Raw genomic sequence first — 17,055 nt, forward strand, 5'->3', positions numbered from 1 at the left:
ATTTAACACCCAGTCCACTGTGTTTAAATACAAAGTAATATGTCCAGATTCACAGCATAAATGAACTTCAAATAGAACTATTTCTGCTCAAGTAACAAACCATGCCAGCCACATGAAATGGGTTTGTCACCACTCCTCACTCCCCTTGTTGAAGAGAGGAGTTGAAGCTACTTCTCTGAGAAGCAATCTATGTGTTGTATGGAACATACAAAGTGCTGTAACAGTAATGACTGCAGCGCTCACCTGTATCAAGCCAGTTCCAGCGTATGATGTGTCTAATCTTCATTCATACTGCCCGTAGGTATTGAAGATTCTTAGGCAAGATACAAATTGTCCCACCAAGGGCAATGGATGAGCTACACTTATTGGTCGGCCACCACCGGACCTAAGGGATATATATCCTTCAGGTAAAAGAAAGTGAACATGGTCTGACATAGCCAGGAACTAATATTCAGAATTCTGCAGACAAGTTCTTCTTAAATGCAAGGGAGGAATTTATTCCTCTGATGATATGTGCTTTTGCACGTACAGTATTGGTGGCAGAACTTGACGAGGAGTAGGCTTGCCTAATCACCTCATGTAGCTAAACAAAATGGTATTCTTGGACACCTCTTCATGGCCTGGATTGTGCTACCAAAAAGTCTACAACATCTCAGCTATGGGTGATGAATCATTTTAATATAAGCTCTGGGAGATGAATCCTTTTTATATAACAACAGTGCTCTGACGAGGTAAAGCAGTAACACTTGAAGGTAGCTGGTAAAGAAAAAAAAAAAAAAAAAAGTCTGGGACAAAATTGAAAGCTACTAACCCCCAACCCCTTGTGTTTATGTCATACTCCTGACCATGGAGCTCTCCAACTCTTTCTGAGGAAGCAAAAGACAGAAGAAAAACTGTTTTCAGTCAGTTCCCTGTAAGACGACTGATGCACAGTAAGGTCCAATGTAAGAGGTTTGAGCTCCCTGGGTGAACACGAGTGCTGAAAAACTGTTGAACTACAAAGGGATTTCCCAGAACAAAGAACTAGTCCAAATCTTTCAGACAAAACAAATCATAAAGCAGCCCTATAGCTCTTGACAGCAGAAATAGAAAGAATCTCTGTTCTGGGAGCAAGTAAGATCATTACCTACTGAACAGAAATCCTGTCAACACCAATCACAGCAGAGCTAATTTACCCTTGCACATGGCTGACAAAGATCTGTGGTAGGTGGAGATCTGAGTTCCTACTCTGCAAGAACGATTTCTGTCAAGAGAGATACTGGACAAACTCCAAACGTGAAATTAAGATCCTAGCAATTGGCGGTACCTCTCCACATAAGGATGGCAGAGACAGTTGTCTAGGGCAGAATCTCTCTTGGCACTGCAGAGATGAGATAAAAGACCTAGGAACCACTCTGCTTGGGGCCACAAAGGAGCTACCAGGGTCATTCCGAGATTCTTGGAACCCATTACTCTGTTCTGGACATGACGGATCAGGCAGAACGGGAAGGGAAAATGGGTGAGCCAATTTTCGGTACTGGTAATAGGATTGTGGCGCCTCTGTTAGGTATTTATCGGGACCAACCACAAAACCGGATCGCCGATACCCGGGGACTGCCTGTATGCGGAGGGAAGTCCTCCACTTCAGCAAATGGATCTGGGACCACTGAACAGTGGATCTCTAGCTTTCCACTGAACAGTAGACCTCTAGCTTTCTGTTGAACCATGTAGCAAATAGGTCTAACATGGGTCTTCCCCAAGTAGAGGAGATGATAGGATAACTCCAGGGGATGTCCTATGATAAGATGTTCTAAGCAGATACATGCCAAGTACCCTAATGTCAACTTGAGCACTGTCAAAGAAATCCGCACTAACAAAGGATTTTGCACTGCCAACAGAGGAGACGTCCTAAGAGGATGACATAGGCTATTGATACTACTCAACAGGGAAGAGGTCTTGCAATAATGACCCCCGACCCCCCCTGACCAACAAAACAACACTAAAGAGGGATCTTATCTCTACAGATACAAGAACAACCAGGATATTGAGGCAGTACCGGTGATATACTTGGATATATAAAAGCTAGGCTAAGTTAGGAATTGCATCCAATCTGACCTAACTCAATTCCAAACTCTTGAAGAATGGGAAAATCCTCCTCTTACAGAGGTCACAAACCAGAAGAACATGCCACAGGATATTGAAAAGCAGGTCTGAGGAAGATAGGTTCAAACTAGCTAACCCAGGATGGTTACAAATAGGTTCCAACTAGCTAAGCTAGGCTTAGACTCAACCACCTCAGCTAGACTAAGCTGGTAAAGACAGGTTCAAACTAGCTAGGCTAGGCTAAGAACTCAACCTCTAAGGCCAGGCTAAGTTGGTAAAGACAGGTTCAACATAGCTAGGCTAGGCTAAGAACTCAAAACTACTTAGGCTACACTAAATATGTCACCAAACCTTATCTCACTTAGTTCATGAAAAACAGGAGATAGTTCCTCATTCTTCCTTAGTCTCAAGTCTTCTTGGTCTACACTCAAGTACCTAACAAGTTACATATGAGGTTAGGAAATATTTCCATTCGCACTAGGAAAAAACCTTTTATAATCAGAATTAATTGAATTCTGCTTCACAAGCGTGAGGTGGAATGGTTCTACAAATCTTCACTGTAAATGAACCAACCTATTGACTAACTGTAATGAAACTAGTATTCTCTTCTACCAGAGTAGGGTTGAAGTCTTCAGTTCAAAACAAACTGTCAATTCCTAAAATAAAGACCGGATGGGCCTGATTGATCCGAATTCACCAACTTCTTATGAAGGACGTGGACGTAACAGTTGGAAGATTGATTGCTACGTAGATGATACAGACCATTTGTTGGCCGTTATTATGATAACGTATGTCGTACGTAGATGACATGGAACATCCGTCAGACACCTATAGTAATGTCCATCTGCTATTACCTATGTAGCCAAAGGCAATGCAGACACTCGCAGAATGGGCAATGCTATCCTAGCCAATGCTGACAACCACAAAAGCCCAGCCAAGAGAGAGTCTGAAAGACGGAAGAGTCAGTAAAGTAAAAGCTGCTTACAAAAGGCCACGAGCGACACTCCCGGCTTGGATTGGTTACATTACAAAAATCAGAACAATACCTACTGCAAGCTGTAAGGGGGCCATTCAAACTGGAAGCTAGGAAGTGGGAGTATGCGGACCCTGGAAAGCCGGAACACATGCACCTAGGCTCACTCAACTTCTTAGATCCGATGGAGGAGGCCATAATGAACCACAAAACACACAGACCCCCAAAAAACAAGAAAGCAGGAAGGAATCATGGGCTTATCGAAAAAAAAAAACTGGCCTGGGAGGAGGAGAACAAAAGCAAACATCTGCTCTCCAAGGCAGTTGAAGAAAGACTAAATGGGTCATAGGGTTTAAGCCTGGTTGCTGACCACACTCCACCTATCTACGTTTTGGATACCAGATGCCACAGATTCGTTGCAAATACAATTTTTTTTTTTTACCAGTTTCCAGCTGGTGCCAGAAGCTTTACCTTATTGTTCCTACCGAAGGTTTGTTCCACCGATGAACAACTACTGTTAAAGTAAATATCATGGAAAAATGTAGCATCACAGAATACACTATTTACGATACCTGGTCCGGAAGTCCTTCAATCGATCAGCATCATTTGCCAAGAAATCGGCATGGTTTCTGGCTAGATGATGGAAAATGAAAAGGAGACACTCAACTCTTGAAAATTCTAGACTGACACCTCCTTCCAAGGCTTGTGTTGCTGCCTCCCCTTCTGGGGGTAGAGGCATGACATCCTGTTGAAATAATAATGTAATTCATCAACTACACCGCACATGCCAACTTTACTTTACACGGTTATAAAAAATACAAAATTAGAGCAAATTCCAGAACAGGCTATTACACACTTAATGATAACTTATTTTAAATTGAAAATCAAAATCTTCAATGACACTTAATGATAACTTATGTTAAATAAAGTATACATTCTTAATTTTCTCATTCCCTCCCACAGCGGAGTTATCAATGCATGGCTCAAAGCCTTTTCTATCTTAACAAAGGGATGATAAGGAGACTTCCTTCTAATTCTTAATTTTTCCCTCCATTGTAGTACAGTAGAACCCAGTTATTCCAAGGGAGACGGGTACCACAACCACCCCCAAAATGGCTAAAATCACGAATACTTAAAACCCTTCGAAAAATGCTTAGCACTGTCTATTTTGATAGTTAAAACAAAAAAACTCTAAAATTACTTATACCTGAATATTTTAATAGTTTTATCACAAAAAGTACATTTAATTACAAAAATATGACTATAATTTGTGAATATTTCAGTGAAAAATACTGGAAATAGGTGAATTTTCTGCGAATAATGGGTATATACGGTCCATAGAGAGGCTGGCAATAGGCAAGTCTGCGAATAGGGGAGGGCAACAGTACAGATCAAAATCACAACAATAATAACATGATTGCATGCTTGCTAATATTCTAGGTATCCACGTGGGATTTTTCTACGTAAACTTACAAAATGCATGGTGTTATGTGTCACGTTCAGGAGTCTAGTTCGTTCCCCCCCCCCTTTTTTTTTTAAGGAATGGAACAACTTTAGATCCTGTTGTTGCTGCTGCCGTTGATACTTTATAAGATAATGCATGTTTGCTCAATCTCAATTTAGGGCAAGAAATTGTTTTGAAAAGCCAATTAAGACCATTTTCCTTACTATGTTTTTTATTATTATTATAAAGGATTAGCTTATCCAGACCTCTGAGCCTAACAATGGCTCTTCTTGGGCTGGTTTTCCTTACTATGTAAGCTATAGTCTCCATAGGGGATAGTTCTTTGTTTTTTAATCCTTGTCAAGGTTATACTTGCCTATCATCTGAGTGACTTCTATCTTTTAAAGTTTAGCAATAGTAGTAGTAAATGTCACCTTTTACTGTGCAGGCCTTAGGTTTCTTTAATGGCAAATCAAAATAAACTTTTCCTTCAAACTGGTTATAAATGCCGTATTCTGAGCTGCAACTAAACAAATGTCATATAGCAATTTGCTAGCATCTATTGCTGCAAGCAAGGGTCAGATTAACTAGTTTTCAGCACAACACTTGGTTACATTTTATTGTGTTAGCCTGAAGGGTTTGTTCTCAATATATTAAATTATACGCATTATATTTTTACTCTTAAAATTCCATAAATTCAATGAGTGGATACCCTGACAATATGAAGATTCTGACATACTTCCTTACAGAGTTTTGTTTCAGATGCTTGCCATACATTGATAAGTGGGAAAACATTCAGAAACATTTTGAATGAACACTGGCATTGCCACTTGGAAGATTTACATCGAGCCTACAAAAAAATTTTTTTTTTGAATAATCTGTAAGAGAGGTTGACAGAGCTGATCCTGAAACAAACACAACCAATATATATACTTAGCTGTCTGACCTTGTAAAAGAGCTTGCTCATTTCTATGATTATTTTAATCTCAAAAAGCCTGTTAAATTAGTTGAAATGTCAATACAAGAATTTCCTATTTTTTCTTTAAAATATCAATTAATTTTCAACTTATGCTGTACCTTCTTAGAATTCCATTCTATTTGGGCATGTGTATGTAATGAAAATTTTCTAGGAGTATTGCAAGCTGTAAAACATTCAAAAGATGCACAAGTAATAATAATAAATCATGTATGTGATCATAACAGAGCATTTATTTGCTTGTGAGCATATTTAAGTTGTTACCAAATAGGTATGGCATACAATCATTCGTAAAATCCTCATACCACTCAAACCCTGTCATATAAAGTTCTTGATCTTTGGGTATCTCAAAGTTCTTGATCTTTGGGTGTCTAAGTCTGACTTAAACTGAGTAAATGTGCAATGCACCATATATTTACTGATCTACAACAAATTCTATTAATATTAACTTTATCAAAACTCAAGATCAAGACAACAATCTATAAAAGACAAGAGTAATCAAGACTATCATTAATAAGGGTACTCATATAAGAGCAATGGACAAACAAATGACACTTCTGTAGGCAGCTGTATGAATGTTTACTCCCTTTCCCTTGCACAGTGATTTGTTATTTTACTCACCATTATTGACAGTTATCATGTACCCTTTATAAAAAGTGAGTGTATATTAGTTATTAAGGGGGCCGGAAGGAACCCCTATATATGGTGGTATAGGGCGAAAAATGCAGTCATGAAAAAATTCATGGAGCTTCATATGGCAATTGAGAATACATATAAGAAATATTTCTTCAAAATTCCTCTTACTTTCGTAGTTACAGGATAATTAGTAAACATAACTCAATAAGCCTAAAACATTCAATATTTCTTCTGTTATCGTAAATTTTGATAATTATTGGCAAAGAAATTGTGAGAAATGGCATCTGTAGAGATTCTGTGGCTCGCAGAAGCGAGTATCTGGTTCAATCATGAATCAGTTGGACCATAGACTTCAAGTAGATTATACGTTCAAGCTTCACCTCGTCACATTCGCTTGCTTTTACCTATGTTTATGTATGTTTCGACAAGAAGTTCATCATGCCAATGATGAAAAGACAAGGAAAACATCTCGCTAACATACAGACAAGAAAAATCGCTCAAGTATTATTACAGAATATCAAAATATACGCGTAGTTAGTGAAGAGAGAGGGGAGGGTTGCCTAGTAACGGCCCTTCTTGCCTGACAGCACACGTCACACTGTGCCCAAGGCTACGATCTTTGAGCAAAGATCTTCATTTATGATAAATAACAGTTTTGGTTTTTTAATACCCAAAATGGAATATGAAATTCATAATAATCATGATTTATTCAATTGTCTTTGTAAAAAGAAAGTACACCTTCGAGTTTCACCTCTGACATTCTCTTGCATTTACGTTTGTTTATTTTTGTTTCGGCAAGAATGTCATCATGCCAAAGAGGAAAATACAAAGAAAACATCTCGCTAACATACAGAAGAAAATTCGCTGTAATAAGCCAAGTTAGTGAAGGGGAGAGAGGGGGTTACGTAGGAAGGAGAGCCCCATCTTGCCTCAAGCAGTGCCCCAGGCTACGATATATGAGCAAAAGGATCATCATTTATGATTAAATTATGATAAATAGAATAGTTTTGGTTTATTAATACACAAAAAAGAAATATACATTCATAATAATCATTATTTATTAACATTGTCTTTATAGAAATACGAAGGAAAACTTTGAACGCCCGTATCTCAAAACTACGTATACTTATTGACCTTCAAAATCTATCTCCTCACTTAGTTTTAAAGCTATAACATTGGAATTTGGTATATAACTCAGAAAGACATTATAGAACAATCAAACAGAGCCCTTTTTTCCAATTTTTGTTTTGTCTTTTTTTTTTTTTTTTATAGGGTTTATTTTTTTACCATATTGAAAAATTCATATATAGCAAAAAAATGACTTTTAGAAAAAAAACCTCTCCATTTGATTGGAGGTCGACATCAGGTCTATATATGGTAGTAATCCCAGGTCTTAATATTAAATATCAAGGGAGGAGATAGAATTTGAAAAATGTTTATTTTTGGGATAAATTGCCCTGGCGTCACAAAACCGAAGGTCAGAGGCGAAAATCATATGCAGTTTGGAGATGTCCCAAATCACCTTATTAAGTGGTATGAATGTCAAAGTCCTGTCGTTAAAAAACGGCATTAGCCGGCCGGCCCCCTTAAAACTGACTGTATATATTGGTTACGTTGCATTGTATATTTAATCAATGTTTCAATGAGAGACATCTAAAACATGTAGCTTAAAACAGGTCTTGAATGGAGTAAGGATGAACCAAGATCACATGAATTTCAATTTCCACTATATTACTAGTGACACCATATACAGTATCATAGGATTAAGAGTATTGTAAAACCATTATTTGCATCCATACATTATTCTCAAGAGCTCATTTGTTGATTACTGCAATAAACCACTCATGAGCAATCTTTAATGTCTTTTTTTTATTGCCCCCACCCCCCAACCCTTCCTCTACCTCTTGCAATGATTATCATTATTTTACTATAACTACAAGTTTTGATCTCTCATTATTTTACTCCAAGTTTTGACAAAAGTTGACATCCCTTCCAAAAAATTTTTTATTAACATAAAGAAAGCACAATTATGCTGTTTATATCAACTTATGAAGAACAGAATGAGTGCATTATAGTATATTACTGGTTTTAATTTCTTTTGAGTCCAATTTTTTTTCTCTCGGTGCTTTCATTGGCTATGGAAATCCCATTCATTGGTGAGAACAGAATGCAATCTTAAGCTCACTTCGTTTTTCAATCATGTTGTAAGAAAATATAAGAATCCTTACTGTAATTATTACATTTTTATGTTCGTTTAAAACTAAAACAAGTAACTTGATGTAAAAGTAGAACTAGTAAATTACTGGCATTATCTTTCCTAAACCTAAAAAAAGTTCCTTGATGTAAAAGTAGAATAGTAAATTATTGGCATTATCTCTTTTCATCTTTTCATTTAGCAATTTTTCTAATAACAATTTTTAAAGGAATTTTTTCTAAGTGTCTGAGTGTAAATATTACCATTATGTACATAATTTATCTTTACCTTAACCGATAAATACATTAACTTATTGAATATAACACATGAACAAAATGGTTACCTGAGGGACATACAGATTACTTTTGACCTGGATTATTTCCAGCTTGCGACTGTTTTCATGAACCTAACCGTGTTATAACTCGAGAAACATCAGCATTTGAGAAACTTTTCATTACAAAAGACTTACACTTTGGGGAGCATTGGATGGCAAAATAACACAGGAAAGACCCTGCGAAATAAATGCATCCCATGGCAGGAGCAGCCATGCAGGGAAAGGATTATCTGGGAGGAGTGGAGGGGGAGTACCATGCGGGAGGAATGGAATACCTGATGAACACACAGGCAATAAACGGTAAGCTGTGTTCTACCATGTTACCCTGATGATACATGTAGCCCACTTCCAACTGGTTCCCAGTTGGAAGCAGGCTAAGACAGGGTTGTGTTATGTCACCCACCTTGTTTAATGTATATATTGACCACATATGAGAAGTGATGGAGAATGAAAACAGAGGGGCTAGTATTGGTGGAGAATTGGTTATGGATTTGGACTTTGTTGATGACGTTGCATTGGTTGCCGATACGTGGCTGGTGCTGGTAGGTATGGTAATGAGGATGGAGACAGACACAGAATTTTGGCATGAACATCAGCACAAAGAAGAGAGAGATCATGGTTGTGAGTAGGGATGACAGTTGGGTGCACATGGAGGATATGACAATTATAGGACAGGAACTCAAGCAAGTTGAAAATTTTGTATACTTGGGAAGTGTGGTAACAGCAGACGGGAGGCAAATTGAAAGATATACAAAGAAGAAAACTAGGAGCAGCAAGAGCTTTTGAGGTTCGGAGAAAAAATGTGTGGTCAAGGCATGAAATCAGTTTGAAAACTAAGATGAGAATATTTAATGCAGTAGTACTACCAGTCCTGATGTATGGTTCGTCCACCTGGGCACTGACTAGAACAGAGGAGAGAAGGTTAGATGCTTTTGAGATGAAGCTGCTGAGAAGGATATTTGGCATTAACTGGGACGATTATGTTAGGAACAAAGACATCAGGATGAGATTGAGGCAAAGGCCTGTCAGTATCAGGCTGAAATGGTTTGGACATGTGAGAGGATGAATGGGAATAGACCCCAAGAGAGCACTGAGTGCAGTACAAATAGGAAGAAGACTGCTTGGTAGACCAAGAACGAGGTGGATAGACATAATTGTCAGGGATCTTGAGGAAGAAATCCATAACCTAGAGGAAGTGAGGGTAATGGCTCGGGATAGAGACAGATGGGGAGGAACTGTATCAGCCTTATGCCACTGGCGGGAAGATAAAGTAAAGTGCACATGTACATAAAAATTCCATTTACATTAAGATTAATTAAAAAAAAAAATAAAAAATTTCAAGAAAATCATAATACAAGTGTTCCTTACCAGTAATTTAGCATATATAGCTTTGACTTTGGCTTCTAGACTTTCAACTGTTCCAGCATAAGGGACCAGCTCAGCCATGACCTTTAGCAAGTCAAGGATTAATGCAGCATTATTGTTAGCTTCAGTAGCTCCGGCCTGCAGTGTGTCCAAGGCTGGCACCACCTCACGCCACATGTATTCAACAAATTTTGTGGACTTGATAGTGTGCTGAAACAAGATCAATTTGTGAGGCAGTTTTCATGTACCAAAAACAGTTTAATATAACACTAGGTTATGTAAATCAAGTAATTGTCCAATATATTTCTGGTTCACTCTACTAGTCTTAAATTACCATAAATACAATGACACAATGACTAACTTAATTTTTCCAAAAATTCTCACTGAAAATATCACTACACCATATTCAAACTTGCAAAGATAAATTGTAAATATAAAGACCAGATCTGTTCACCCATTTGGGACATTAATTTACATTGAATGAACCTACCGAGAAATAAGGAAGAGCCTGTTTGGTGCAAGCTGCCAAACGATGAACACTTTCCAGATCTGTAGCATCCAAAGGACGAGCAAAGTCTACTTGTTCAGCAACCAATTCCACCATTTGTTGGTAGCCCTTAACGTTCTTACAAACTTTCAACTCCTTCAGAATTCCCATCATAAGGACAAACTCGTCTTCAGAAAGTGCTGCCTGAAAACAATGCATAAATTGAAACAATTACAAATAGACAACAAATTTTTTTATGTATAATTTCACAAAATTACTTTCACATTAATATATTTTCAGTTTCTCTAATCTCAATTTTGCTCAGGTTAACAGTAAATAAAGAGGATTCTTACTGTCAAAACTTTCTTAGCCTCAGTCAAAACCAGGTTTTCAACTTCTGTATTAAAGACATTTGGCCCTAAAATCTTTATCTTTGAATGAAGAAATCTGATGCAACGTTCTCTGACCAATTCATCTTCACTATGTTGAATCTGGTAGAACAGCCCCGTAAGTGTTCCTGTTAAAAGCACAAAAAAAAATTCAGTTTACCATATAATTCTTTCCAACTAACCCAAGTAGATCACTCAAGTAAAAGCTATCTACAGGTTGAACCTGTTTTTTCAGGCCCAGCTAAGTTGATGCATCTTGAGGCACCAAACCGAAAAATATTGGCAAGTATGTATGTATACCATTTGGTATAACCACAACATACAAGTGCGCGCATGCCTGACAAACATAAAAAAAAAAGTGCAAACAACCAAATTGGTTACACAAAATAGAAAAAATTATAAATATGTTACACAAATATATCACAAACAATTAACATAAATTAGAAGACCCCCTTCTCCCTTACTCATTTACTAGGTGATGATGAGAAAGCTATAACAAAACCCTACTATGAATGAAGATAGGTAAAACAAATTCTATTTGCACTGCAGCATGAAACTGTCCCAATATACAGTACAGTGAACCCCCCCAATTCGCGGACTCACATATTCGCAGATTTCTCTCTGGAACATATACCCCCATTATTTCTTTATCAATTTCATCATAAAAGGCACTTTTTATGATAAAACTATTAAAAAACCAAGTACAGGCGGCCCGTGGTTAACGGCGCAATCACCCAACGGCAAATCGGTTTTACGGCGGTCGTCAAAAATATTCATTAAACAAATAAGGCATTTTAAAGGTATCTTTACGGCACAAATTTCAGATAACAGCGACGCTAGCGCCGTTGTCTAACGAGTTCATACATATGTAGAAATGTCGTTCAGACCATAAAGGTTATGCAAATTATATTAACAAATTTTATGGAGAGTTATTACGTAGGTATTAGGGTAAAATATATGCCTCTGACACTGTTCTATGCCGAAAATATAGTTACACAAGTGCAAATTTAGCTATGGATGTGTCGATTCATAAATGTTCATGCTTTTGTTTAAAATGTGTATGAAAATGTATTACGTGAAAGGCATTTTTATTTCTGTACAGAAATATGATACAAAGGCAGCTTTTGAAACTGCCCTTCACGTTATCAAATACGATGTTTTTTCATGTTCTTTCTTGTAAGCCGCCGCCTGCCGCTCTTCCGAAAATATCAATTTAAAAAAAGTGCAAATTAGCGATCGATGTGTCGATTTTATAAATGTTTATGCTTTTATGTTTAAAATGTGTATGAAAATGTATTACGAATAGGGTATTTTTATTTCTGTGCAGAAATATGATAACAAGGCAGCTTTTGAAACTCCCCTTCAAGTTATCGACTACGATGTTTTTTTCAAGTTCGTTCTTAGCGATCGATGTGTCTATTTTTCAAATGTTTATGCTTTTATGTTTAAAATGTGTATGAAAATATATTGCATAAAGGTATTTTCATTTTTGTACAGAAATAAGATACAAATTAAGGCAGCCTTTGTAACTACGCTCCACGTTGTCAGGGGATAGTTTTTCATGTTCCTTCTTGTCCGCCAGTTCCGAAAAATGCATCGTGTTATTTTATTAATTATGCATCTTTTCCATAAATCCTTTAAAAAGTTATACAGTGGACCCCCCGTATTCGCGTTCTCCAGATTCGCGGACTCACACATTCGCGGATTTCTCTCAGGAACGTTTCCCTGCATTATTCGCGGAAAATTCACGCATTCTCGGTATTTTTCTATGATAAATATCCACAAATTCCTGGTTTTTTTGATGGATTTCATCATAAAATGCACTTTTTGTGATAAAACTATTAAAAAATCCATGTAGGAAAATTTTTAGTGGGTTTTTCTTGAGTTGTAACTAACAAAATAGGCTGTTTTTAGCATTTTTATAGGGGTTCCAAACATTCGCGAATTCTAACTATTCACGAGGGGGTCTGGTACGCATCCCCCGCTAATACGGGGGGACCACTGTACATTATTTCACTGTATCCAAGAATATTGTATGTATTCTCATATTATTGTATTTTAAAATACTACGGCAAACTTAAGCCCGTATTCCGCGGAGCGGCCAATGTTGTGGTTTGAAATCAGCTGATGAATACGAGTCTGTTTCACCATAACGCAATTCTGAGCGAATGCTCTTGCTTCTAGTTAGCATAAACGAATATCTATATATTTGACTTATATGAGACAAAGTTATTTTTCCTTATACAGCGTGTTTTTAGGTGGAAATATTTATTTAATATGTCTCATTGTGAATGTGAACTACTATTTTTTTCGTTAACAGATTACGTTGGCGGCATGTTTATTGCGTAAAAAATTATGTGATTCCGTTCGCAATACGTAATCCTTTATATCATCGTAATACGAACTTTACGTTATTTATCTTATATCGGCGTGAAACCAACAGTAAAATGTGTTCTTTCAAGCACAGTAGTTTTGATTAAAATGATTTTATCCCAATTTTATCTACAGTTGTGTGTGATGGCAGACGTTTACTGCAGTTTTATCCTTGTTGCCGATGTACGATAATAGTCATTAGCAGCTTGAACAGTTTTCTCAGCTTCAGTTATAACTAGGTTTAAATTTAACGGTATATTTCCCGATTGATCTTTAATCTATATTGATCTCTGATCTATAGCGAATAAAGTTATTACATTAAGATATCTGTTCTATTCTATACATAACGCCATTTATAACAAATACGGTAATGGTGCACTGTAGTACGATGATCGAAATACAAGCCAAACAGATGTTATCCAGTTCGGTTGTACTTAGAAGAAGAAGAAGAAGAAGAAGAAGAAGAAGAAGAAGAAGAAGAAAAAAAAAAAAGTTTCTCGTTCGGTTGTTCATGGCTGTACACGTTCACGCAACGAGTATAACGTTAAAACCATACTTTCATAATTCTCTTTTGCTGTTATTGAACTTATGTAACTAGAAGATGGATAAAGTTAGGCCATTGTAATTTGATCTCTCATAAAATCGAACTATCGTAAGACTAATGATCGTAACCTGAACACTACAGCTACCTGTACACTGTATAAACTTTATTATATCTTTACATACTCTAGACACCCACATGTACTGTACAGTAAATTCTATAGTACTATACTGCATAAATATAATTTTACTTATTGCGCCGCTGTGGGATTACGGCGCCTTTGACTGGTCTACAGCTTCGAAAAAAGGCGTGCGGCGGCCGTAGGCTTTAAAATCGATTGGCGTCGGTGGCCAGGAACGGAACCCCTGCCGCTAACCGAGGGCCGCCTGTATAATAATTTTCAGTGGGGTTTTTGCGAGTTTTATATATAAAAAAAATCAGGTATAATAATTTTTAGTGGGGTTTTTGTGAGCTTTAACTAACTAAATTGGAAGTTTTAAGCATTGTTTATAGGTTTACAACTACTTGAGAGGGTCTGGTATCCATCCCCACAAAAACGGGGGGCAACACTGTATTCTGACATTCCACAAGAGTAATTCTCTATTTTTCTAGTGAATTCTTGTTAAATATGGCAAACCACTTTTGTTTAGGGTCAGAAATAAATTGTGCTTTCATTTTACGACTGTTACGAAGGGAGGAATGTCATGTTGGAAGACGTACAACGGAAATGGAAGTGCGGGTTAGAAGGAAGAAGGGAAGACCAAGAAAGAGATGGCGTGATTGTGTAGGGGAAGATATGGTATTAAAAGGTATAAATGAGAACGAGGCACAGGACAGAAATCGATGGAGAAGACTCATTCACAACGGCGACCCCATATAAAAATGGGTTTAAGCTAGGTACATCTAAAGAACATGTTTACAAACTCATACATATTACAGCCATTACAGAAGTGTTAATAATGGCTTATCAGTGTGATTAGAGTAACATACACCACCCCTTAAACCAGCTAACAACCTCTGTACAAGGTTTCATGGCACTGTACTAACTATTAGGATGCAACACCCCACAAGAAGTTGGGGGAGTTGACATCATGTGTGGTCATTTCGGTATATCTTTTTCATTTCACGGTGATATTAATTGGTTAGAAATGATGTCCAGAGACTATTAAGACAAATAAGAAACTAGGAAGGCAATATTTGAGGGGAAATTTAGTGCATCTCATTAGGGCCAGCTAAATTTGGGTGGCCTAGTAGAGACAAATTTTCAAAGCCACAGTAGAAAGGGCTAATAAAAACCAAAAGGAAGAATATTAAACCTTTTTCCCATATGAACTAGAGCTCGGAACTGTTTTCCCTAGAAGAGGAATAAACCCTTAAACATTGTAAACCCAGGACCCAATGCAGACGCGGTGCGCAAACAGAGTGAAGACGCCCATTTCCATGGTCTCTCGACGTGTCTCCACTGGTGTACGCGCTGTCTCTTCCCCATGGGGCCCATCTAAGGAAAATTAATTTTTCATATCTAATTTTCTCTACACATTATAAACGCAGGTTATAAACAGCTTTAATATAAAGCAAAGATAAATTAATATCATGCCTAAATCTCTCTCCCTGTTCTTCAGCAAGAGGTTGTTGAGCTACAAGAGCTGCAGTTGACAACAGTCGCGAGGAAATTTTTGTTTAAATTTACCAATAGTATTAAACCTGCAATTAGTCTGCCCTAAATCAGTATTCTTGCACACAATCCTTTATCCAAAATCCTTGGAGGCCAAATGTGTTTGTGAGATACTAATTAAGATCATCAATAATTAAGTAGTGGGATAATTACAAATTACAGATGATAAATAAAGGTTATAACAGTGAAAGAAAATTCATTAAAATCACACCTAAATCTCTTTCCCTGTTCTTCAGCAAGAGGTTGCTAAAGTTAACTTTAACAATAGTATTAAATCTGCAATACTGTCTGTTTTAAATCAGTAATTCCTATACACAATCCTTCATCTGAAATCTTTTGCAGCCGGATGCGTTTCGGTTTTTGGAACTGCAGTTAAAACATATAGCTTATTTGTTTTTTCATTATAGTATTTATTCATTATGGTTTATTATTATTTATATTAACCCTCTTACGCCGAAGGGGTATAATAAAAATTGTCTCCCCTGAATATTACTATACTGTAAGAGTTTTAGCTTACAATTGAAGTTTTCGACCATTTCGGAGGAGTTAAAGTTGACCGAATGTCGAAATTTTTATATATATTTTTTTTATATGCAAATATTTCAAAAATGAGAAAAGCTACAACCTTCAATTATTTTTGGTTGTATTCTACATAAATTTCGCACATTTTCATATACAAAACTTTACGTAACGGCTAATTTAAAATGGTGCAAACATTACGCTAATCAGACGAAAAAATTTCTGATTTTTTCCAGAAGTTACCGCGCGGACGTAAGGAATTTTTTTCCCATAAATTCACCATAAATCGAAATATTGTGCTAGAGACTTCCAATTTGTTGCAAAATGAAGATAAATGATTGAATATTATTAGAATATGAGAGTTTTAGCTTACAATTGGATTTTTCAACCATTTCGGTAGAGTCAAAGTTGACCAAAGGTTGAAATTTTGGCACTTATCGTTATTTATATGAAAATATTTCAAAACTGATAAAAGCTACACCATAGGTTGTTTTTAGTTTTATTGTGCATGAAATTGAGCAAATTTCCATATATAAAACTTTATGAAACGGCTAATCTAAAATGGTGCAAACATTACCACAATCGCACGAAAAAATTTATCGGAAGAGTTATCATGCGGACGTAAGGAAAGTTTTTTTTTACATAAATTCACCATAAATCTAAATATTGTGATAGAGACTCCCAATTAGTTGCAAAATGAAGGTAAATGATTGAATGTTACTAGAATATAAGAGTTTTAGCTTACAATTGCGTTTTTCGACCATTTCGGTAGAGTCAAAGTTGACCGATGGTTGAAATTTTGGCACAACGTTATTTATATGAAAATATTTCAATACTGATAAAGGCTACAATCATGAGTATTTTTTGTTGTATTTACATGAAATTGTGCACATTTTCATATATAATACTCCATGTAACGGCTAATTTAAAATGGTGCAAAAATTATGTCAGTGACGAAATAATTCCCGAGATATGTCACTGATACTTTTTAGTGCTATAAGAAAGAAATTCGCGCTTTCGCGCCTGCGTAACAATTGTAAACAAAACAAAGCTTTGATCCATGAGCT

At 36.6% G+C, this 17,055-nt stretch overlaps 1 protein-coding gene across 3 annotated transcripts in view; it reads right to left on the reverse strand.

The window, feature by feature from the left end:
- LOC135197833 (apoptosis inhibitor 5-like) overlaps nt 1-17,055 on the reverse strand; it is a 74,486-nt gene that overhangs the window by 23,523 nt on the left and 33,908 nt on the right. For all 3 annotated transcript variants that reach the window (XM_064224984.1, XM_064224983.1, XM_064224982.1), the window contains exons 4-7: nt 10,845-11,008; nt 10,495-10,695; nt 10,008-10,214; nt 3,628-3,800 (exon numbers count right to left, since the gene is read on the reverse strand). In XM_064224984.1, the coding sequence (XP_064081054.1) occupies nt 3,628-3,800; nt 10,008-10,214; nt 10,495-10,695; nt 10,845-11,008 (745 nt within the window). The remainder of the gene's footprint in view (nt 1-3,627; nt 3,801-10,007; nt 10,215-10,494; nt 10,696-10,844; nt 11,009-17,055) is intronic.

This window comes from Macrobrachium nipponense, chromosome 21, assembly GCF_015104395.2.
Source record: "Macrobrachium nipponense isolate FS-2020 chromosome 21, ASM1510439v2, whole genome shotgun sequence".
In the NCBI taxonomy this organism is placed as follows: domain Eukaryota; kingdom Metazoa; phylum Arthropoda; class Malacostraca; order Decapoda; family Palaemonidae; genus Macrobrachium; species Macrobrachium nipponense.